This window comes from Crassostrea angulata, chromosome 2, assembly GCF_025612915.1.
Source record: "Crassostrea angulata isolate pt1a10 chromosome 2, ASM2561291v2, whole genome shotgun sequence".
In the NCBI taxonomy this organism is placed as follows: domain Eukaryota; kingdom Metazoa; phylum Mollusca; class Bivalvia; order Ostreida; family Ostreidae; genus Magallana; species Magallana angulata.
Genome location: NC_069112.1, coordinates 78,490,305 through 78,512,707, shown reverse-complemented (window position 1 = coordinate 78,512,707; position 22,403 = coordinate 78,490,305). Strand labels below are relative to the sequence as shown.

Below are 22,403 nucleotides of genomic sequence, written 5' to 3'. Positions count from 1 at the left end.
AAATAAACATAACAATGGTGACTTATGGTACATGACGCTTAACATTTCTTGTTCAGTGATAACTATAGAGAATTGAACATCTGCGGAAAAGCACTCTATAAATATCGTATAATGTCAATGTTTTGTAAAATGACAATTCTTTTGAATTTCTTGCCAAAAGAGAAATATATACAAAGAGTAAGCAAAGAAGAAAAATATGCTATATAATTGGGTAAATAATCGGATAAGTCATTAGCTTAAGTAGACTTCTGCGTGTTAAGAATTCATATGATGGTTTTGAACAAAATATTACTTCCGGCATTTTGAGTGAAGCATGCGACCTTGACTTTTGAACCCCTATCAGTCTGTTACACGACCTGTTATGACTGACCAGTGTCCAGCTATCAAATAGTTATTTCCGTTTAGATGAATACACCTGCATCTTATCGAATTATCATCTTTATTATATCTGGCGATCATGATGCAGACCTCTACATATACATATATATACGTGGACACAGACAATAGCTCGGGGCAGAGTAAGATTCCTTGTCGCACTCCACAGTCAGGCAATAAAGAAACCCAGGAAACATGAGGAGTGTCGGGGCGATAATCTGCTTAATGATTGGTCGGTATACTAAAGTGTTGTTTTTTTGTTTTAACCTAATTTTAATGTATTCCATATAATGATAGAGTTATTACTAATTAAGTCAATATTTCATTGTTTGTAAATTTCCAAGATACTAAAATGTGGTATTTTAAAAGACTTTGAAGGAATCTTTTTGATTGATTGTATGATTTTTGTGGAGGCCAGGGCGTTTTTTAGGATATTTTTGTTATTATTCATATAATACCATTCACTACATATGCAAGCATTATAAAATAAGTAGCATCCATCCATTTACTGTAAAATCCTTACTTTTTGCGAGTATCAAATTCCGCGATCCTGCTATTTTGCATCAAATTGCGAGAATATAAAATCAGGAAAGAGAAACTTTTTTCCTTTTTTTCGTATAGGTATTAACTCTTTAAATATAATGGCGAGGTTTTAAAATCCGCAAAGGGTGTTTCTCGCGATTTTACGCTGATATTAATTTCACTAGTTTAAATACACCCCTGCGAATGTGTTCGGAATGTTTTCTTTATCGTTGCTAAGTATGTAATAAATCCAGAGGTGCTCTAATGAAAGTTCACGAGACTTCACCGAGATTTCTTCAGTTCCTGTGAAATTTCGAGCGGAAGTATAAGGGTTCGGATAAAATTCTCAAAATACGTAAGTACTGGTCGTTTTTATATCATATCCTTGGATTTATGTTAAAACATGAACACCTTTTAAGTTGGGTGTCTTATTTCACCATCTAGCGGTTATTTACATTAAACGATAATATTCAGATCAGAGTTATCGTTCGTGTTCAACCACGTGTAGAGTGGTTGAAAAATTAAACATTGGGTTGCTTAATAAAATCATAGCCATGTTTGATGCTTGTGGTGTGCAATACAATGTTTTTAGAAAAATGATGGGTGTCTGTTTTGCATAAGAAACTTAGTATATCGAGCCATTTTCAAGGAACATTCTGCATAAAATAGTATAGTCTGTTTCACTATTAATGCTATTACTAGGTCAGGCGCGGATCGAAAATTAATCCTCAGGGGGGGGGGGGGGGGGGGGGGGGAGGGGTCTCTACAAGCATGTGTTAATTGTTGCAACAACAGTCAACAACTATATTTTGTATTGTCGCATTTATTTCAAGAACACCTTTTTATCCACCAATTAATGAAGATAAAGTTTAAAATCAATAAACCTCTAGATTTTATATTTGACTACAAGTACCTAGATTCTATAATATAGACTATAAATACGAGGCATGATTTTTACTGCGAAACTGAAAGGGTCAAATAAAATCACGTGGTCTAAAATTTAAATGATAATAACATTCGCAGGGGTGAAATAGGAATCTACATTATCTGAAACTGTATTTCCGTTCCGCCGAGGTCAGACGGATCTCTATTAACTGTAAGGTAGTTGTCTGACTATTTTACTTTTGGACCAGTAGACCGGTCAACATAAAAAACATTTTATATATTTCAGCAGTGACGGAGGGAATTTTGTGTATTTCATTTTTACCAGTAACGGAGGGTTTTTTGTATTTTTTAACAGTAACGGAGTGTTTTCTGCATCTATTTTTAGCGATGACGGAGGGGTTTTTCCTGGACTCGTTTAACTCCCACTGTCAGCCCATCCTGATGTTCTGTCGACTAAACTGTGCCAACGGGTACGAGAAGGACGGTTCAGGCTGTGATATCTGTCACTGTAAAGGCTCAGGTGAGAATCAGATCCTGTAGATATCAACAGATATCAGTAAAACGGACGAGGCTGAGATATCTGCCACTGTAAAGGAACCGGTGAGAATCAGATCCTGTAGATACCAAATTATATCGGCAGATATAATGAAAGTGTTCTATATAAATTGGATCATGCTGCAATATCTGCAAAGGCACAGGTGAAAATGAGAAACTGAACAAATATCAGCAGAAATAAATAAAGTGTTTAATACAGATTGGACGAGGCTGCGATTTCTGCCACTGCAATGGCACTGTTTAGTATCAGAAACAAGTATCAACCGATATCAGCAGATATAATTAAAGTGTTATATAAAGGATGGGTCAGGCTATGATATCTGCTACTGTAAAGGAAGAGGCGATAATCCAAAAACTGTAGACATCAACGGATATCACCAAATACCATGAACTATTTTAAGGATTTCCAACATTTTCTTTAATTGTTTACAAAGTTTGGTTTTCCAATCATCGTCAAACATTTTTAGTATTGAATATAAACGGGTGTTTTTTTTAATATCATTTTTCATTGTATCAAAATAGACCTATTAAGCCGGTAACATAATTGTATGTTGTATTTTATGATGGATTTTCATACGTGTCATGGCCCATTTGAACGGGCACTTGCAATTTTTCTCTTAGGACCGTGTATTGCTTCACTTTGTAGACACGCACCTGCTATTGGTTGACGGGACTCACCATCACATTCAGAATCCGTGCATCCCCTCCCAGCAGAGCTGTCCCCTCAACTGTGAATACTATGTCAAGGGCGGAACCGGATGTGAATTCTGCATGTGTGACAACTCTCACCAAAGTACGTCGCCATTACTATTCTTTGCTTTAGCAATCAACTGACCAAATAACAACAACTTAAATCAACTTCGTTGATTAGAAGACCTTTTTAAAAACACTCCAGTCTACTTTGATCAAAGCTTAATTCTAAGGTTTGATTAAATATATGAATCAATGATCGTTACGCCTTAAATAAACTGGGGTGGGGGATTACCCTACAAATATAACAAAGAAGGAACCCCACTTTCTGTAGTTTCGACTTGTTTTTCTTTACTGTATACATCCAGTTACAATAAATAATCTATAAACTGTTTCATATCATCATGTTTTTACACCTTTCTTTATGTTGTTTTAGCGACAACAGTTCCATCTACTACAGTGACCCCAAAAGCGACCACGGTCCAGAAACAGGCCACTTCCTCTACTGCTGCGCCCGTCACAGCTACTTCCGGCAAGTTAAACGTCACAACACACGACCCAATCGACTGCGAGCTTTCAAAACAAGTTTGTGATTTACGCTGTAAGGGAGAGTACCTGGTGGACCACAAAGACTGCACGTACTGTGTCTGCAGGTCGGACGTCTGCTAGGTCAGTTAAAGAAAGAGTGCGCGGATCCAGAAAAATATTCTAAAGGAGGGTGGCGGGGGGGGGGGGGGGATACTTTTGTTTACCGGGTGGGATATTCCAGGTCTAATGTTTGTGATTTTACGATGTAAATTATGTAAATTTGAATTCTTCACGGAGGATCATACCTGTTAGGCCTGTAAAGATGCGTGGTGGGATCTGATAGGGTAGTCCATGCGCGGATCAAGCAAACTTTTCCGGGGGCGGGGCGCGAAGAATAACTTTGTTTTGTTTGGGGTAAGGTAAGGAGTGTGTCCCGGGCTTAATTTTATTAAACCTACTATGTGAATATTCAATGAATTTGAATTTTTCACAAAGGTCCGTACCCCATTCCTGGCCTTTTTCTAGATCACGAAGTCCATAAATATATCAATAATTGAAATGGCTGAGAAATATATTAAGTACTGTAAATATTAAAAATAACATTTTTATCAACCTTGTCCTGTGTTTTAAGAAATGACGTTAAAAAGGTCAATTTTTCATAACTTCGTTAATCACGCATCGTTTGACACACATCTGTGTAAACACAGCGTTCTATTTCAGATACATTGTATGTCTACATTCTCCTGAGTGTATGTACAGCCGGGAAGAGGGAAGAGGGAATACGAACGGCGTGCATGGATATAGCAGATGTCTAATTAGCTCAAAATGATTTACATGCAATCGTATATCATCGGCATTTTTCTATTATGTAGGATTTAGGTTGACAGAAATACGTATGAATCGGATAATAATGTTTGAACAATATCTAACCGGAGAGGATTGGTGGCTGATAATATAAAGGGATGATAACAAGTCTCTACACTTATTGTTTTCTATTTATTTTTTCAATAAACAAATTAAAAAACACAATTATAGATGTATTATTATTATTGCATTTCAGATGTATCACCTAAAAGTTAAATAAGACATCATTCTCTTTGTAAAAACAAAACTCCGAGTACACAACTTTTAAAAAAAAGTTTTTTTCCCTTTAACTTTATAATGTATACAGTATACAAAAATATATTAGGAGTACATATATATACATATATAGAACTATACCTCGACCACATATAATACATATAGAACGGTTTCTTCAATATACCATTGAAATCATGAATTATACGATGACTAAGTTGTTTGAAAATGAAGAGGACAGGACATGTAATGTTTGTTCAAGATTTGTTTCTAAAGCTTGTCAACAACCTTAAAGATTCTGAAATTTTTGAAATAATAACTTATGCATAATTTGCAAACTAAAACTCTATGGCTTTGCTTTTGGTTATCGATTGCTTCTCTGCTGTTGTTGGAATTCCACAATAGCCGTGTCTTCCGTTGGGATATACTTAGCCTGGGGGTTCCCCGCCTCGCTTTGAGATTTGTTCCAAGACGAGGCTATATCCTCAAATGTTCTATTTTTAGTCTCTGGTAGGTATACATAAATAAAGATCCAAAACAACAGGAGAAATGCCGTAAAAGGCAGGAAGGAGAAGTTATTTAGTTCTTTCTAGAAAAAAAAACAGAAAAAAAACTTTTTAACCTCTAATAAATGTTCAAAGTTGAAGAATCTGTTTAGAAGGACGATCCTTGCTAGCGATAACGACTTGATACATATATGTATGATATCTTAAGTTATGTTTAAGAAAGACATTTCCTGTCATCAAGAATTTGTCCTGAAAGTTGTGTTTCATGCAATTTAATTTCACATCTAATCGTTTCTCACAGGAAACTACATATTTTTCACCAGAAAATTAAATAACATTAATTTTTCTAGTCTTACAAAGAGCGAATATAATCAGATGTATTTGAGTTACCTGCATAATGGGGAACACATATCCAACAGCAAAGTTACACGCCCAGTTAATCAGAACCGATATACTCATTGCGGAAACCCGCGGTCCCTGCGTGAACAGTTCCGCTACTATCATCCATGGTATAGATCCTGTTAAGAAAAAAGTTAATCATGATTAAGCGTTTATGAGTTCGGGAAGATTTTGATCTAAATATTATAAAATAATTGTGAACAGTTTAGTAAAGGAATTAGTGATTTTCTTTTTGAAATACCTGGCCCCATGGCGAAAAAAACCACATAGACAAGGGAGACAACCACGTTAGCGGTATCAAACCACGGAACCTTGTCCTAAAGAATTGAAGAATTGATAAATATAACATCAATAAAACAACTTATTACGACACAATCCACGGAACCGTGTCCTGTATAAAAATAGATAGATCAACATAACGGCTTATTACAACACAAATTACGGAACCTTGCCCTAAAGAATAAAAATATATAATATATGCAATATAACAATTTAAATAGCATAGGTTAAACAGTAAAATCTAGTACCTTAAAAGTCAAAATCAATTAGTTAACAGGAATTATGTTGATTAAACTTGTCTTAAGTTAAAGTCAACAAAACAATAATAAATTGAAAACAAATCAGCAAAATGTATTAGACGAAACAAGTCAATCGTAAGCCCTCTTGAATTACCGTAAAGGAGAGCGTAATGGTTATAAGGATACTGAAGACGAACATTCCCGCCAACCCCGTCAGATGTAGAGTCCGCCTACCGATCCTGTCCATCAATGGAATGGTTATCAACGTCATCACAAGCATAATGCCGCCAATTCCGCTTGTTGCGTGCGCAGCCAGATCATCGGAAATTCCAGCGCTGGTAAACAATTTGAATGAATAATAGAATATCTGAAAAAGCAACAAGTATGATGAGTAGGGTTTTATTCGCTCACATATAATACGAACTGTGACGCATGGTATTATGCGCATGCGGAAATGGGGTTTTGATAAACATTCTTTTAAAGTTTTTCTGTTTGGAATTGCCCTGGAGGTTTCTAGACCCAGGAAGGAGGGAGGGGGGATTTTTTTTTTACAATTTTTAAAAATTAAAATATAACTTATTAAAAATTAGTAAAGAATAAATAATGTCTCCATACAAAAACGTTTTGCTTATAAACTTGTATCCGCGAGGAGGGGGTGGGGTGGGGGTATTTCAATGGGGCAGGAGGCAACACCAAGCAAAAAGTCATTTTCTGTTGGCTTAAAATTGGTATCAGAATGCATTTGCAAGCACAGGAAATAAAAGAAAAGGTCCTTACCGCATTGATTCCCGACAGCTGTTGTGATAGATGCATGACGATACTGATGACTAGGGGCATGCGCAGTGACTTCTTCTTCAGCAGGTGCAAGATCCCAATCTATTTTAAGAGTAAATGTGTAAAAAAAAAAAGAAGAGAGAAACTGGCAATAGATTTTTAGTGAAAAAAGAAATCATCGATTTGCATGCCTTCTTTTCGGATTGCATCGCCTGGTGCTCTTGTCTCATTTCATTAAGATCATCGTCCACACCCGAGGTCCCTCGGAGTTTTACCAGAGCTAACGAAATAGTAATGTGATATGTTTAATTATGACATCAAAATAAAGTTAGAAAATCTCACTCATAGCGAAAACCTGAAAATACATTCTTAAACATGAAAAAACAGTAGAGACTTAAGCTAACACAATGCACAAACACATTGATGTAGAATCTGACCGGAAATATATACGTACCATTCATAGCGTCATTTTCTTTCTCCTTCGTTAGCAATAAATACCGAGGACTTTCCGGACAAAATGGCATAGTGAAGACTTGTAGTGCTGATGGTGCCACGCACAGACCTACAGACAGAGGAGGGCGTCACATTGCGTCAATATATCATCAAAGGCGCCGTAATGTGTCAAGTATCGCTTATGCGTCATATTGGGTCAATATATATTATCATGGCGTCGTAGTGCGTCAAAAATAACCATTGCGAGATAGACCGTCAACATATCACCAGTGCGTCAAAATGTGTCGAATTTCACATAAGCGTCAATACACATGTGTAGGGCGTCGTATTGCGTCTTGATATCACATAAAGTCAAATTGTAACATGATATCATTAAGGTGTCATAATGCATCTCTCCCAGGCGCCACACTGCGTCTTAATATCACCAAATGCACTTAAACACGTACAATGTAAATAAACTACCAATGTCTTAATTGTGTCTAGTGGATATTAACCAACGTTATTTCGCGTTTCCATCTTATTAGACAAGTTGCGCTACTTGTTGTGTCAGAAAGATGCGTTTATATTACGATGAACGTATCTGTAAAATACGATTTTGTTTTTCATAATTACCGCTAGTTTTAAAAGCTAGCTTTTTTTTTAAGAAAAAAAGGTTATATAATATCTAATTGCATATGATGGATGTTTGTTAACTAACTTACATTTACCAACTAAAAAGAGGAAATAACTCGAGAAAAAGGTTAAAATAATATAAAGGATATACAGTAAAAGAGAGCTACAAAATTTTCACCTAACAGAATGTGCCAGTACTCTCCGTTTCCAAATATTTCTGGAAATCCCAGAATCTGGGACAGGAAGATTCCGATGGTAACTCCAAACTGGTGGAGGGTTCCGAGTGCGCCCCGGATATCCGCCGTGGCTATCTCGGTCAGGTAAAGAGGTGTCAGTCCCGTGTACAGACCTATGTGGACACAAAGTACGGCATGTTTAAACAAATAATGAAGCGACCTTCACAAGAACAGACATTAAACCAACTGGTTTTTTTTTCTTAACAAATAAAGGACATTTCTCAACTACCTATGACGAAAATGTTGGTGTTTGTTGTTGCATTACATGGTAAATCCCATCACTGCCTTGTGAACAAATAGGTGGTTGCTAGCAATGAAGTTATCATATTTCTTTTTTAAGGATATAGAACAACATATGGTCTTAAAATGGAGAGAATTACTGTCCTTTACATGAGCGTTTTACAGAAAATAATTCATCTTAATTACTTCTTCTATAGACAAACCTAATTTTGCTGAATGAAAACTAATGATGGAAAAACTATCAATTGCATATAGATATTGTATGTTACAGGTCTTTGATTTTAGTGTTACATGTACTTATATTAGTACTTAAAAAATGTTGTACTTTGCGATTTAAGTACATGTGCAATGTACATGGACCGTAAGTTCGGTTGCATTACGTGAATGGATTAATGAACTTGGTTCGATTATAGAGTGGTTAAAGTTAAGAAGCTATCTTGTTAAGGCCGTGCACCTGTTTTTATGCCAAGGTGAACCATGCCACAGCTGACATGGCAACATGTGTTCTGTAGGATACGTGGATGATTACGTCAACGGAAAATAACCTTAACTCCCGATTAATTTTTGATTTAAAAATAGTTTCTTATATGCAAAAAAACAAAGAAATATATGATAGTTAAATATTCTGAGGATGTACTTGTAATTTACATTTTGCTATGATTTCAACGTTTCATATAAGATATGTAATTTAGGATTTAATTTCAACACGGATAAACAGTATGTTTTTGATTATATCTAAGGTATGGACATAACGGTAGAACATCATGAACATGGCAAATAGAAGCATTTTGATTTAACTTATTCAGAATGAAATCCGTAATAACATTATTGTAAAATTCGTTGAAATCAATCCTGTTTACACGTTGATATGAGTGATGGTGTACATTTGTACATTTTGCATATAGTACGCTACTCACTGAAGAAAGAGAGTTGATGTACACAATAAACACACTCGCCACAGTCTTCAAGGAAGAGGAGTGGTAGATATTCATTTTATACTATTTCCCCGTATGTACCTTAATTGACAGTATTCACTTTAAGGGCATTTAACCCAGGTTGGGGAGGAGGTGATGTACTTTAACTCACTTTGCACACTGTATTAGCACTATCATTGAGTCTCTATATATGGGGTAATGTACCTTAATACACTGTAAACTGCAAGAGAATTTACCACAGTGTTGGGGGGGGGGGGGGTGATGTGTCTTAACTTTTGCGGTATAAAATAACTTATATGTACCAAAGTTGCATCCTATCAGCAGCTTGGCCACTATGATCATCTAGTAGGAGTGAGTCTATCTACTTGAGTGATATTCCTTAATACACTCATTACAAGATCACTCACTACAGACGGAGGAGGTGTTGGTGTACCTTAATTTGTACAATATAAGACCACTTACCACAGTTTAAACCTATCAGCAGCCTGGCTACTATAATCTTGTATCAGTGAGTCTCTCTGCAATATGGTGATGTACCGTAAAATCGGCGTAATACACTTTGTACACTATAAGGGCACTTACTCCCATTTTTTTTTTGGGGGGGGGGGGGGGGTCGTGTACCTTAATTTACTCTGAACACTTTAAGAGAAGAATATGCATCACAGTTAGTAGAAGAGTGATGTACCTTAAATACCTCTGTACACTATAAGAGAAGAGCAATCACCACAGATTGGGGAGGGGGTTATGTACCTTAAATTTGTATACCATAACATCACTTACCACAGTTGAACCCTATCAGCAGCCTGGCTACTATGATCATCTCGTAGGAGTGGGCCTCTCTACTGAAGAAAAACAGACCCCCCGCCGCGAAGGCAAAGGCGTTGTTCAACAGCATACCAAACTTTCTGAAGAGGAAAGGAAAACATACACATATAGCTACATGTACAAACACATCTGTAAAAACAATAGGAAAAGAAAAAGTAATAAATGATGAATGAATCAATAAATAAATGAATAAATAAATAAAAAAATGAATAAATAAATATTTTCACAAATACATAAATACAAAAATTAATGAATAAATAAATAGCTAAATTCGCAACACGTACCTGCCGAAGAAATCGGCCCACCAGCCGGCCATTAGTCCTCCCAGCATTCCGCCCACGGCAAAGATGGCGACGAGCAGTGAGTAGAGGTTGAGCTGGGTGTTCTCGTCGATGGGTGTGTCATAACGGTACGTGTGGCTCTCGTTCATAAAATCCTTAATTTTCTAAAATATCAGCGAACATTGAGCTTATCATCCAAATAAAATATCAGCGATAAAGTTTTATTGATAAAATACAATTAATTATGTAGGGTTTTTTTTGTTTAATAGAAAAAATATATGCAAAATAGTGTGAAGCATTTTTTTCAATTTATTGAAGAAAAAAGACTTCAAAATAGATTGGCTTCTCATTTTATAATTTTGTTTTCTAGTTGAAATATATATATATATATATATATATATATATATATATATATATATATATATATATATATATATATATATATATATATATATATATATATATATATATATTGCAATGATCTTAATTCATTATAGAACATAAAAGACAAATACCTGATATTCTAAAAGGTTCTCCATTTCAAAGCCTATGTGAGCCAAAATAAGTAAAGACCTCCACCCTTTTCACATTGTTCAAACGTAAATCTACACTTTAAGGGCCATTTTAAAATGTGTTTTACTAAATAATACAACATGATGGTGCTGATTTGACCTTTTCTGGCGCGTTGATGACCCCTGTGTTATATCCAAACTGTACAGACCCCATAATGGCCGAGAATACAGCCACGGACAGATAACCCGTGATTTTCTGCAAAGCGATGACAAAACAAATTTTTGTAATGCTAAAAATAAATAGCCATCACAACAAATTGCCTGATAAAGCTGAAGAGAATGTCGTAATATATTTATATATTCATCTTGATAGACATTGTAGATTTCAAATTAATTTTCAAACATTTTGATGATACGTACTCCACGTGACGGAGGCGCATTATCCGCGGACAAGTGATCGCGTGAGTTTCCAAGGGAACTTGACATGGTGACGTCCTTGAGTGGTGATTTAGTCGTTCTCTAATGTCAAGGTCATTGTATGGAATACAGCAGTATGGTAATGAACAACTCTTTAGTCAATTAGTCAGGGTGATACATAACTCGTTGATCTATGGTTGACTGAAAATAAATTACAGACGATGGAGTAAGTTGTTAATTGAGATTGTACATATAACAGACCGAACTATTCAAAGATTTCTGAACCTCATGTCAAATCGATATTCTAAATCTCTGAGAAAGTTATGTATTCATTTCATAAATTGTCGTTGCTGTCTGTTTACTAATTATACTTTCCTGATCTGATTCTATATATTCAAGTTTTATATAAATATTGTCTCTTACTAATTAACAATTTTTAATTGTCAATGATTGTCAAATTAGTCATGGACTCATTGACAATTAAAAATTGTTAATTAGTAAAAGACAATGTGTTTTCTAAACGTCCATATTTACAACTTTCTTTTTCCTGCATGGAGTTCGACGATTTTTTTTATTTGGCTACTCTGTTTACTTGTTCAGATATATTTGGTTTGAACTGAACTTGAACATGTTGAACTTTGTCAACTGTGTATCTCATTATTTCTTAAAGGTATACGATAGGTAGAGTTAAAAATAGTTCAATTAAAACAAAAATTGTTGAAAAAAAACCCCAAACATATTCTTTAGAATTCTTCATAATTTCAAATTATCAATGGAAGGGTAGACCTTTACGCCAATATAAGCTGCATGAACGCTGTTCATAAATTCATTCTGATCGACTGAACTAATGTAGGCTATTGTTTGCCTTTTTCAATCCATATTCATTTATATACTTGTATCTACAAGTTAATTTATCATCATATGTCAAAAGTCGAGCTTTTTATTTATTATCCAATTATCCTTTGTCTTGTATACAAATATATCAATAATATATATCACTCTGTAAACTGGTAAATTATACTACATACTATATACTATATTCTTTGATTATTTTATAACACCACTTCTTGACTTTGTATTTTGGAGAGGGTATATATAGGCTTTGCCTGTTGCCTAATCCATTTGATTACTCAATAAAATATGTTAAATTAAATATACGTGTGTGTATATTTCTGAATAAAATGCTTCTTAAACTAAATTCATTCAAATACTTATAATATATTGTTTACGTGTGCTCAGAATGTGCTTTGCGTTATAATAATTATCTACAATATGAAAATTCATTATTTAATACAACAATAAGTTATGAAACATTATTACGCTGATCGACATAACAAAATTTGATTTTTTGCCTAGACTTTTACGTCACCTGAGACTAATTCAACTTGTTTTTAAAACATTTTTTTTTTAGTTTTTAGACATTCTTTACGCGGAAATGAAAATTAATGATCTAATTTATAAAATGATTAAAAACTCAGCTTACCTAAAATATCTTTCTTCAAGAAACCCTTTAAATGACGTCTGGTTGTGAGAAAGCTAGAGAAAAAAACACCAATTAAATATCACTGTTAGATTTGTAGAGTTGAAGTGTTAACAATAAATACAGGAGACGGACAGAACTCTTAAGATAATGGAAATGTAAAATCTGTGTAAATACTTGGATAGAAAATGTGGCCTATGTTCTAGGGACGACAAGTCCTTTTTTAGGACATGAGAGAGAGAGAGAGAGTGTGTGTGTGTGTTTAATGAAGAATGTCAGAGCAAGAGTACATGTTTCTCAGGAAAGGGAATTAGAGAAAGAAAGGGAGAAAATGAAAGTACATATTTTGGAGAGAGAGAGAGAGAGAGAGAGAGAGAGAGAGAGAGAGAGAGAGAGAGAGAGAGAGAGAAAGAAAGAGAGAGAGAGAGAGAGATAGAGAGAGAGAGAGAATCTGTTTATAATCACATTGTTATTCTACTTTTACATTGACAATAATGTGTACTTCACATGGTCATAAAAGCAAATTTAATGCATGACATCCTATTATCTAGGCAATGCATGGTCTTTATTAACAAAATACATGAACAGTAAAAATAATTAAAAATGCAATCTAAATTAACCCCTGCACTGAATCAAACTATGGAATTTACCTGGTATGATGCGCTGTTAAATCTTTTATGTGGCAAACACAAACATAAAAACAATGTCAACACCGCGCAAACATGACATACATAAATAATGCTTGTTTACAGAATGGAAAAGCGAATGTCCCCGGGGAAAATTTCACCGTGTCAGTGAAAAGAAAACAAATGGATGTGTACAGAGTTAATCTACAAAATGTTTTGAAGTACATGTACAGTAAATTCACGTCAAATCATTGTTATAAATCTCTCAGAGAACCTGATTTATTTCAAATATTTTCCATGCTGTTCCAGACTAACCCTTAGTTTTCCTGAAAGGATCCTATACATCAGTGTACTGTGTTTTATATAAGTATAAATAGGCCTAATCAAAGGAATTTTGTTGTTTTATTACAAATTAAATATTTGCGTCTATTTTGAACTGCCGGTCAATAGACTGCGATTTATTAGGCCGCCGGTCAATTGATCTATTGGACCGGCAACGTATATCAGAACGCGTGTATGTTATATTATTATACTTTCATGTTAAATACTGAAATCTGATTGGCTTAGACGCAGTTGATAATCCGTTCTATCACCCTTGGCGTTAGCAACGCATTTGGCAACGGGTTAGGGTAACACAACGAATTGTTACATGCGCGTAAATTATGCGCGTACGGTTCGCCGTCATGTTTATATAAAAGGAGTAAGATTTTTTCTAAAATAAAGACATTCAGTGTAATAGAATAAGTAGTGCCTGTTTGGGAGGGTCACTGTTGAAATTGACACCCTGAGACAACCATTGTCAACCGACGCGAAGCGTTCACTTTTCGAGAGGTGCCAATTTTAACAGTTACCCTCCCAAACAGGCACTATTTATACAATATTACATCCTTTCTCAGGGAATGTATATTCCTTTACATAGACGCTGTTTTTAGTATTTGGTAAAACCAAATTTAATGTTATCAAAATGAAGTATCAAATAATCAACAGTTTCAAAGCCTCATATAAGGTAATCCAATGGGTTGAAGACTCCTCCTTCTTTGTGTACAAACTAATATTAAATTGAAATGTTGTAATGCATGCAACAGGTTTGGTGCATGTAAAAGATGAAAAAAAAAATCTTAGTATGTTGCATATTAATGGCACGAAAAACATCTGCAATATGCAACTTGTAAACCCGGAAAACTAAAAAAGGAATTAGGTAATAAAACAATTATTTAATGCTTGAACAGTCAATAGACCAGAATTAGGCCTCGGGCAATAGATCATACTGAGCTGTTCCCTGCACCTCGGGAAAAATATTCTGGTCTATTGACTGCTCAAGCATAAAATAATTGTATAATATTAATCGAAAAAATCTCTACGTCCATTTTTACCATCCTTTTACTATGTACATGTATATGAATGCATGCTTCTGTCGATTTGTATTTTTATATTCATAAATAAGTTCTTCTTGTACAAAATTATTAGTATCTGGTTTGAATGAGAAAAAAACCCCTGAATTTGAACTTGATAATGCCAACTCGGTTCATTTTCATTGACATTTTATGAACCAGTCAATGTATGTTCCTTATCCCCCCTCTTGGTGTATTTCGAACAGTGCCTCTGACATTGTATTAACAACCGGAAGCATACATCTTTACCCCTTGAACCGTCATATTGCTGGGATGTGTTACATAAATGGAATTAAATTCAGTTGAAATAAGGCGCAGCCGATCTCTATAAAATGTATACGCTTTTTGTAAGCTTTTATCAACATTGAATGGCTTCTTCTCTAACCCTTACCGTCACATACTCACGTTCTGTCCTTTACAAAAATTCAGATTAGCATTCAAAATTTGTACATTTGTCATGTACAAATTTTGATAAAAGATTGTCTTCGATAATCTGAATTTTTGTAAAGGACAGTAAGTTTGCACTTAATTCATAACCACATAGGAAACATAACATATTGAAGATGACCCCCCCCCCCCGTCACCATTTTGTTTAAAAAGCTAAAAATGACAGCCAAAAAAAAGCAATAATATTCCTATACAAAGTTAGTAATTAAGTACTGTTTTATAAATATAATGAACTGCGTCATACACATTGTCTCTGACATGAATAAGCACTGTAACGTTACCTTTAGTTATAACATTTATATTCGTTGATTTTTGGGAGTTGATTTTAATCAACTCTCCTATGCAGTTACTCTGACAAACCGAAAGTGAAACTGTGTTTGGACCAAAGCACAAATCATCGCCGCTGACAAGAATTAGTTCTTTAGAATAATTGATAAATTCGAAATAATGTATGCTAAAGCATTGTTTTTGTTTTTCAAGGAAACATATTTATAAATACCTTGAAAATAGTCAGATTCTAAATGGTACGAACAATTTAGATATTTTTTTGTAGTTGTATGTGGATTCTTACGCCAGAGTTCAATATAGTCTCGTTCAACTCGACGCTCGGCTGTCTCCGTAAATCTCCGCCAAGCAGAGAGTCTCTCTTGCTTTTCGGGGATTAACGGCGACAGCCGAGCGTTTGGTTGAACGAGACGAGAGTTTAATTATATTGCTTGGATCCATAAATTTTCCAGAAATATGTCTATCACTGATACATAGTTTGATTGAATTTATTCTATCTTTAAATATTACTTAACATGATTCATATGGGGTTTTATCAACATTCTTGTGTCGAAAAAGTCCGAAAATTCATATTATAAAAATGTGCGTAATTCAAATACAGACTAGAAACTGCCTGTACTTGTCATGCAAAATAACATATCATTGATTTTAAACTAAATAAACATCGATAAAATCAACTCCCGTCAGTTCTTCGGTACTTTGATTAGAAGAGGCAAGCATGAAACGGTGTTTTTAAATATGATCATATCCTATGTAGCTTGTAACACGAGATTTGATTGGCTAATAAGCCGGGTGTAAATTACCGTACACCCTACTTGAGTCGGGGGGGGGGGGGGGTTCAAGTGACGTCACAATGCATTATGTGTAAATGACATATCTTACATTACTCTCCGAACCAAGGTCCTTCATATTGCAAACCACAGTCAGTGTGTAGTACTGTGTACTATTTCTTGTAGTTGGGCTCAGAGAGAGAGAGAGAGCTATTATCGTATGCAGACTGATGTGTACACATGATTAATGCTTATACGGACCGTGGCTACAGACGGGAACTGAACATTCTGTCCTTTGAATCTTCTCCCGTTTTCAACGCAAATGCATTTGAAATTTCATCCCAACGTAAATTAATTGAATAGCCCTTAGTACGACTAATAATAGTGACACCCTCCCCCCTCCCCACCCCACCAACAACCAAACGTCTCTACCACCGATGAAATTATTGAATCTTCGCCAGATCGTTGCCTCGGGGCTTATACGAAGAAAATCGTATTCGCCTTTTGGGTTCCTTCAATCTTCGTGTTGTCAACAGATATTTGAGTGCTGCCTTTATCTCAGTTTTGAAGTGATTTGTTACGTAACCCTCTTTGATCTGGGATGTCTTCCATTTACTTTACCCGATAACGCGCTGAAAAATGAGCGATTAGAACGCACTGGCGATGCGACCTTCCCAGTGTGATAGTTCTGTATAGTCATTGATGAAATCAAGTCTGTCATCAAACTACAGTAATCACGATTAGGTGTCATTATTTGGGGACCGTAACTAAGGAAGGTTGGAGTTTATGGATAGAAATAAAAGCATCCCCCATCCCCCGCCGTTCTCACTATAAATGCACGTGCCCTTGACGTGCCATGAGCAAATCTAAAAACAGTGCACCATTTAACAGCCGATTTTTTTTTAAATATCAAAATGATGTAACAAAAATGTTCACAAATAATATGAATGTCAAAATGATAAAGTAAAATTATATAAATAGAACTGACATTGTGAAATTTACAAAGTGATTGATATTAAAAAAAATGAAATTAGATAGAACTGACGTGGTAAAATTTACAATTTTTTTATAGATACTTTAAGAAATACAAGACGTATTAGGAGTAACAATGCTTCAATTCAAGTGTTAACGTTAGAGAGCGGTTTGAAATAAAAATGCACACTTATTCAAAACAACTTTTTCCTATAAACCCAAAGAAAAAAACCACAGATGACATTGTGGTATTGACATTTATTTATATGAACTAGAGACAAGAGCAGGGGTGGGGCTCCTACTTACATCTCAAAAGTCATTTTGTGCACGCTTGAAAACTTACGATTTTGTACTGGCTCTGTTGTTGTTGTTTTCTTTTGTCTACTAAGTCTGCACATAACATACAAGTACAAATAAAAACTACAACGTGTGTTCGCTTAAACCTCTTTAAAAAAAAAAAAAAGGAAATCATCTTAGATTCATGCACTAGAAACACGTGTTTGATTTTTTTTTCATTGGCATTTATACGTCACGAAAAATTCTACGTTCTACGCATTCCAGAAGCGTGACCTCACATATTTTGATATAGTGTGACGTCACAAAATTGCCCTTCGAGGGCTATGTATGTCAGTGGGTGACCTAATTATACATTTAAGATTTGTTAATCGTAACTTTAAATTTAACATCACGGTTATGGTTTAATGTCTTAAAAAGGCTCGAAGGTCAGGGTCATAATCAGGCCCTCACGGTATTGATCTCTTTAAGAAGAAAAAAATCTATACAAAAAAAGGAAAATATTAAGATTTTAAAGATAAAATATGTTGATTTTCGCTTCTTTTCTTTTTAAGTTTATTGCTGAAAAAATCATAGCTCAAAGTTTTAGGAGGATATGATGGCTAATATTTCGGCCATCAAGCCTCCTTAAGATCACGTGACCATGTGGTGTGTATTGCCAACAACGGTGCATGGCACATTTGTAGTGCAAATAGTTCAGAGAGAGAGAGAGAGAGAGAGAAAGAGAGAGAGAGAGAGAGAGAGAGAGAGAGCCTATGATTTCACCAAGCATAAGTATATTTAACGTTAGGGTAAAGCATTTACTTTACATTTAACCGCGATCTTCATCTATCAAACACCTCTTTTGCATATCATGGAAGTATATATTTGCATTAGAATCATCACATTGACAAAGTCTATATACAGGTATACTAAATAAGTCAGTAACCTAGTTATATATATTCAAGTTCAATCGCTAGCGTGTCATTAATGATATACTGATAACAGACGTTCCGTTTCAGTTTCATTAAAAAGCGCCCAGGCGTGATTGAAAAATACACACACAAAAACCAAAAACCCCTACCTGATTAGCTGACAAGTCTCTCTAAGTCACTGTATAGTACTTGTTCTGATTAGCTGACAAGTCTCTCTAAGTCACTGTATAGTACTTGTTCTGATTAGCTGACAAGTCTCTCTAAGTCACTGTATAGTACTTGTTCTGATTAGCTGACAAGTCTCTCTAAGTCACTGTATAGTACTTGTTCTGATTAGCTGACAAGTCTCTCTAAGTCACTGTATAGTACTTGTTCTGATTAGCTGACAAGTCTCTCTAAGTCACTGTATAGTACTTGTTCTGATTAGCTGACAAGTCTCTCTAAGTCACTGTATAGTACTTGTTCTCCCTTTTCGGAGGAACTCTTTAAACACGTGTTTGAAATTTGTATTATACAACCTATGACCCGCGTGTCTTTGTTGTCAAAGAGGAAGATCAACAGAGATGGGGTACCCCTGACCCTACCCCCTGGTCTCTGTGTGCAGTTATCTAAGTGGACAATGAGGTCAGTCAGTCTACAATCCGGAGCCAAAAACGAGAACATGAAGAATCATCTTCTTTGCAGAGTTTATGTTAAGGACGCACGTGCACGTCACGTTTATTCTCAGACTGAGACTCAGTATTATAAAGATTAACTTTGTATGATAATGCATTCCTGATTAGTTACATCAGAACCCGTTTTAGCAAAAAAAAAAAATCCAGGGTATACGACTAGGTTGTTGTATAGTTAGCAAATGTTAGATTTTCCTTCATATTGTAGCATACAGAATGCAACTTATTTTTTTTTAAACAATGGCAGATAAGTCTCGCCAAATGTGTACACGTGCGAGGTTAATGCAGTTTTAGAAAAAAGCGATGCGTTATACAATGTAGCGGTATTATCAGGTGTGCACTTCTATATATGTGTGAAGCATGACACGTAATAAACTACAAAAAGTTGTCGTGAAGTTGACACTGAAAGGAATACAATTGCTGAAAAGGCGAAATTGTTTAACCACTTACCATTCTCTTGATACATGTGATAGATACATGTACATAGAATACATCACAGTTAGCTGTACGCTGTTGCCTATCAAAATTGTAAACATATTTGCCCCTTCCCCCCTCCACGTTATGTACCTACCCCCCCCCCCCTCCCCCCCACCCCCTTCCCCAACACACACAAAAGCACCACACCATAGCAAAACTAGAAATATTTTTTTTCTAGATAGGCCTATATAAAAAAAAAGGAAAAATTAAAATATCTGAAGTAAAAAAGAAAAAGAATCAAGAGAAAAGACAGTGATACCACGAACACCGATTTTTGTTTTAATTGAAAAAGTATATGAGCGTAAAATCTGTTTTCATAAAAGATCAAATAAAAAGGTAAAACAAGCAAAAGAAGAAGTAAATAAAAGCGGAAAAAATAGAAATTAAATCATATAAAATACCTAAAAAAAATACAAACAGAAATATTATATTTACATAGAAAGCATATCCAATCTTCCATACAATAACATTCAAACGTCACAGATGTGGACAAGGCCAGTTTTTTTTTTTTTTAAATTGCATGTCATCGATGTCCCCAACCTGTCATTTGTATTAGAAGCAGTGTCTTTAGAGATACAGTATGTATTTCTTTAACTAGCTTTTCAAATAAGTAATGATTAAAAATGCAAAGACTTACCTTACCGATGTACCGTCCGTTTATTCCACATCAACGCATGCTAGTCAAAGTATGGCGGGCTAAAAGGGTCGTTATTTCATCATTGCCGACTATCGTTTTATGACATGAAAATTTTTGTGTGTTTTTTGTGAGGGTGAATTAATGGTGAAAGCCATAAATTCATATGTTGTATACACTGGCCTTTCTGATAAATAAAAATCCTACATGTGTTTTCACAAAATTCTTCAAAATCTAAGAAAAATGAAATAGATTTCATTAATTTGTTCATTAATCAATTACGCAGAACATTCGGGTTTATGGGATGTTTATATAGACCAGTTATATATGTCCGGGACATTAGTTTAACAAGTTCAATGTCTAACATTTGGAAAAATCACGTACACTTACACTTATACATGTATAGATGTATACAATTTTTTCATATGTATGTATGTTATGTACAATCTCTCTCTTGTTATGTTATTACATTATAATTTGTTTATTGACATAAGCGACAGTCTGTATCAGATGGTTATCTGTGATGTAAGCATCTTGTCACGTGATCATATTCAGTAAAGAGTTTGAACGCCATTATTGAGTGTTGTGACTCTACATGGTGTCAGAAGTTCGAAGCTGCAGGAATTATGGAGCAACTGAAGCCTCCAGGCCATTTATCGATGGAAGGAAATCTTGCAGAAAATTGGAAGGAGTGGATCCAAGGCTTCGATATATATCTTACGGCTACAGGAATCGGAGAGAAGGACGAGAAAATACAGGTAGCTACATTTTTGCACGTGGCCGGCATTGAAGCACGCCGAGTGTATAACACTTTCGGGATCTCAGCCGACGATGCTGATAAGATTGATGTTTTGAAAACTAGATTCAAAGAATACTGTGAGACACGTAAGAACTTAACATACATAAGACATGTGTTTTTCACGCGGAACCAGGGTCCGGATGAACCCATAGACAATTACGTGACGGATTTGAAAACCAAAGCGCAGCCGTGTGAATTTGGAAATTTATCTGACGGACTAATCAGAGATAGAATAGTGTGTGGAATCCATGATGAAGCGTGTCGTGCACGTTTACTCAGAGAATCGGATTTGACATTGGCGAAAGCTATCGATGTGTGTAGGGCTCAGGAAATGAGTACAAAACAGTTAAAGTCCCTGAAAGGTAGTGAAGAACAAACAGTAGCGGCGATAAGTCAGTCAAAAAGTGGACGAAAGGTCAGCTCGCAAAATTATAGTAAATATACAAAACATGCAAAACAAAGATCTGGAAATCAAAGGCCTGACAGTACTGATGGGAGGTCATGTCGTAATTGTGGAAGAAGACACATGAAAGATTCATGTCCTGCATTTGGGAAAACGTGTCATCGTTGTCATAATAAGAATCATTTTGCGAAATACTGTTTGACAGAACCATCGAACAATTCAAAGAAAATTCACGCTGTTGGAGTACCAGACGATGAAGACTCGTACGAGGATACAGAACTTTTCATTGGAACCGTACAGATTAATACAGTGAATCAAGACCAGAGTGATTGGATTGAAACTTTGACCATTAATGACCACCAAATAGACTTTAAGTTGGACACAGGTGCCCAAGCTAACATTATTCCGAAACATGTCTTTGACAAGTTAAAGTTGCATGACCAACACCTCACAAAGACAAGCGTCAAGTTGGTTACATATGGCGGAACTGAAATTACACCGAAGGGTATCAAGACTTTGGAGTGTTCTGTGCGAGGTGAAAAGTATGACTTGTCATTTTTCATAGTGGATGCGAATACTCAAGCGATTCTGGGAAAGAATGCCTGCACAGAAATTGGATCTATTGTGCGCGTACACTCTGTAAGCAAGGACTTGTCAAAGGAAAACCTACTGAAATCATATGAAGATGTTTTCAAGGGACTGGGTGAACTTCCTGGAAAGCACCACATCAACATTGACGACACCGTTACCCCAGTCATTCATCCACCGAGGAAGGTCCCTGTAGCACTCCGTGATAAAGTGAAAACGGAACTTCAGAGAATGGAACAGTTAGGAGTTATCGCGAGACAAGACGAGCCCACCGATTGGGTACATAGTCTAGTTACAGTCCGTAAACCCAAC

At 35.5% G+C, this 22,403-nt stretch overlaps 2 protein-coding genes across 5 annotated transcripts; one reads left to right on the top strand and one right to left on the bottom strand.

The window, feature by feature from the left end:
* The first annotated feature begins 492 nt into the window (after nt 1-492).
* Nucleotides 493-4,584, top strand: LOC128172236 (antistasin-like). Its single transcript, XM_052838032.1, has 5 exons — nt 493-607; nt 2,168-2,302; nt 2,984-3,130; nt 3,464-3,696; nt 4,276-4,584. The coding sequence occupies exons 1-4, from the start codon at nt 571-573 to the stop codon at nt 3,694-3,696; spliced, it is 552 nt and encodes a 183-aa protein (XP_052693992.1). The 5' UTR covers nt 493-570; the 3' UTR covers nt 4,276-4,584.
* On the bottom strand, nt 4,533-20,351 carry LOC128172222 (glucose transporter type 1-like). 4 transcript variants are annotated; one of them, XM_052838010.1, is made up of 14 exons: nt 20,305-20,351; nt 12,824-12,876; nt 11,344-11,541; nt 11,084-11,179; nt 10,415-10,575; nt 10,086-10,210; nt 8,073-8,243; nt 7,284-7,391; nt 7,021-7,109; nt 6,833-6,931; nt 6,210-6,422; nt 5,779-5,854; nt 5,529-5,656; nt 4,533-5,221 (listed from the first exon to the last, which is right to left on the bottom strand). In XM_052838010.1, exons 3-14 carry the CDS (start codon nt 11,407-11,409, stop codon nt 4,997-4,999), a joined length of 1,557 nt encoding a protein of 518 aa, XP_052693970.1. In that variant the 5' UTR covers nt 11,410-11,541; nt 12,824-12,876; nt 20,305-20,351; the 3' UTR covers nt 4,533-4,996. The 4 variants fall into 4 exon arrangements, with proteins under 4 accessions (XP_052693970.1, XP_052693972.1, XP_052693969.1 ...); XM_052838012.1 differs by lacking the exon at nt 20,305-20,351 and adding an exon at nt 20,103-20,179; XM_052838009.1 differs by lacking the exon at nt 20,305-20,351 and adding an exon at nt 18,669-18,819.
* Nucleotides 20,352-22,403: the final 2,052 nt, after the last annotated feature.

Bases quoted from the DNA above. Each gene is read 5' to 3' on its own strand.
- LOC128172236 (XM_052838032.1), top strand. From the start codon at position 571: ATGAGGAGTGTCGGGGCGATAATCTGCTTAATGATTG. The intron at 608-2,167 runs GTCGGTATACTA...ATCTATTTTTAG, and splicing joins GATAATCTGCTTAATGATTG to CGATGACGGAGGGGTTTTTC. The intron at 3,131-3,463 runs GTACGTCGCCAT...ATGTTGTTTTAG, and splicing joins GTGTGACAACTCTCACCAAA to CGACAACAGTTCCATCTACT.
- LOC128172222 (XM_052838010.1), bottom strand. From the start codon at position 11,409: ATGTCAAGTTCCCTTGGAAACTCACGCGATCACTTGTCCGCGGATAAT. The intron at 11,180-11,343 runs GTACGTATCATC...ATCGCTTTGCAG, and splicing joins ATGCGCCTCCGTCACGTGGA to AAAATCACGGGTTATCTGTC. The intron at 10,576-11,083 runs GTCAAATCAGCA...CTGATATTTTAG, and splicing joins TCATCAACGCGCCAGAAAAG to AAAATTAAGGATTTTATGAA.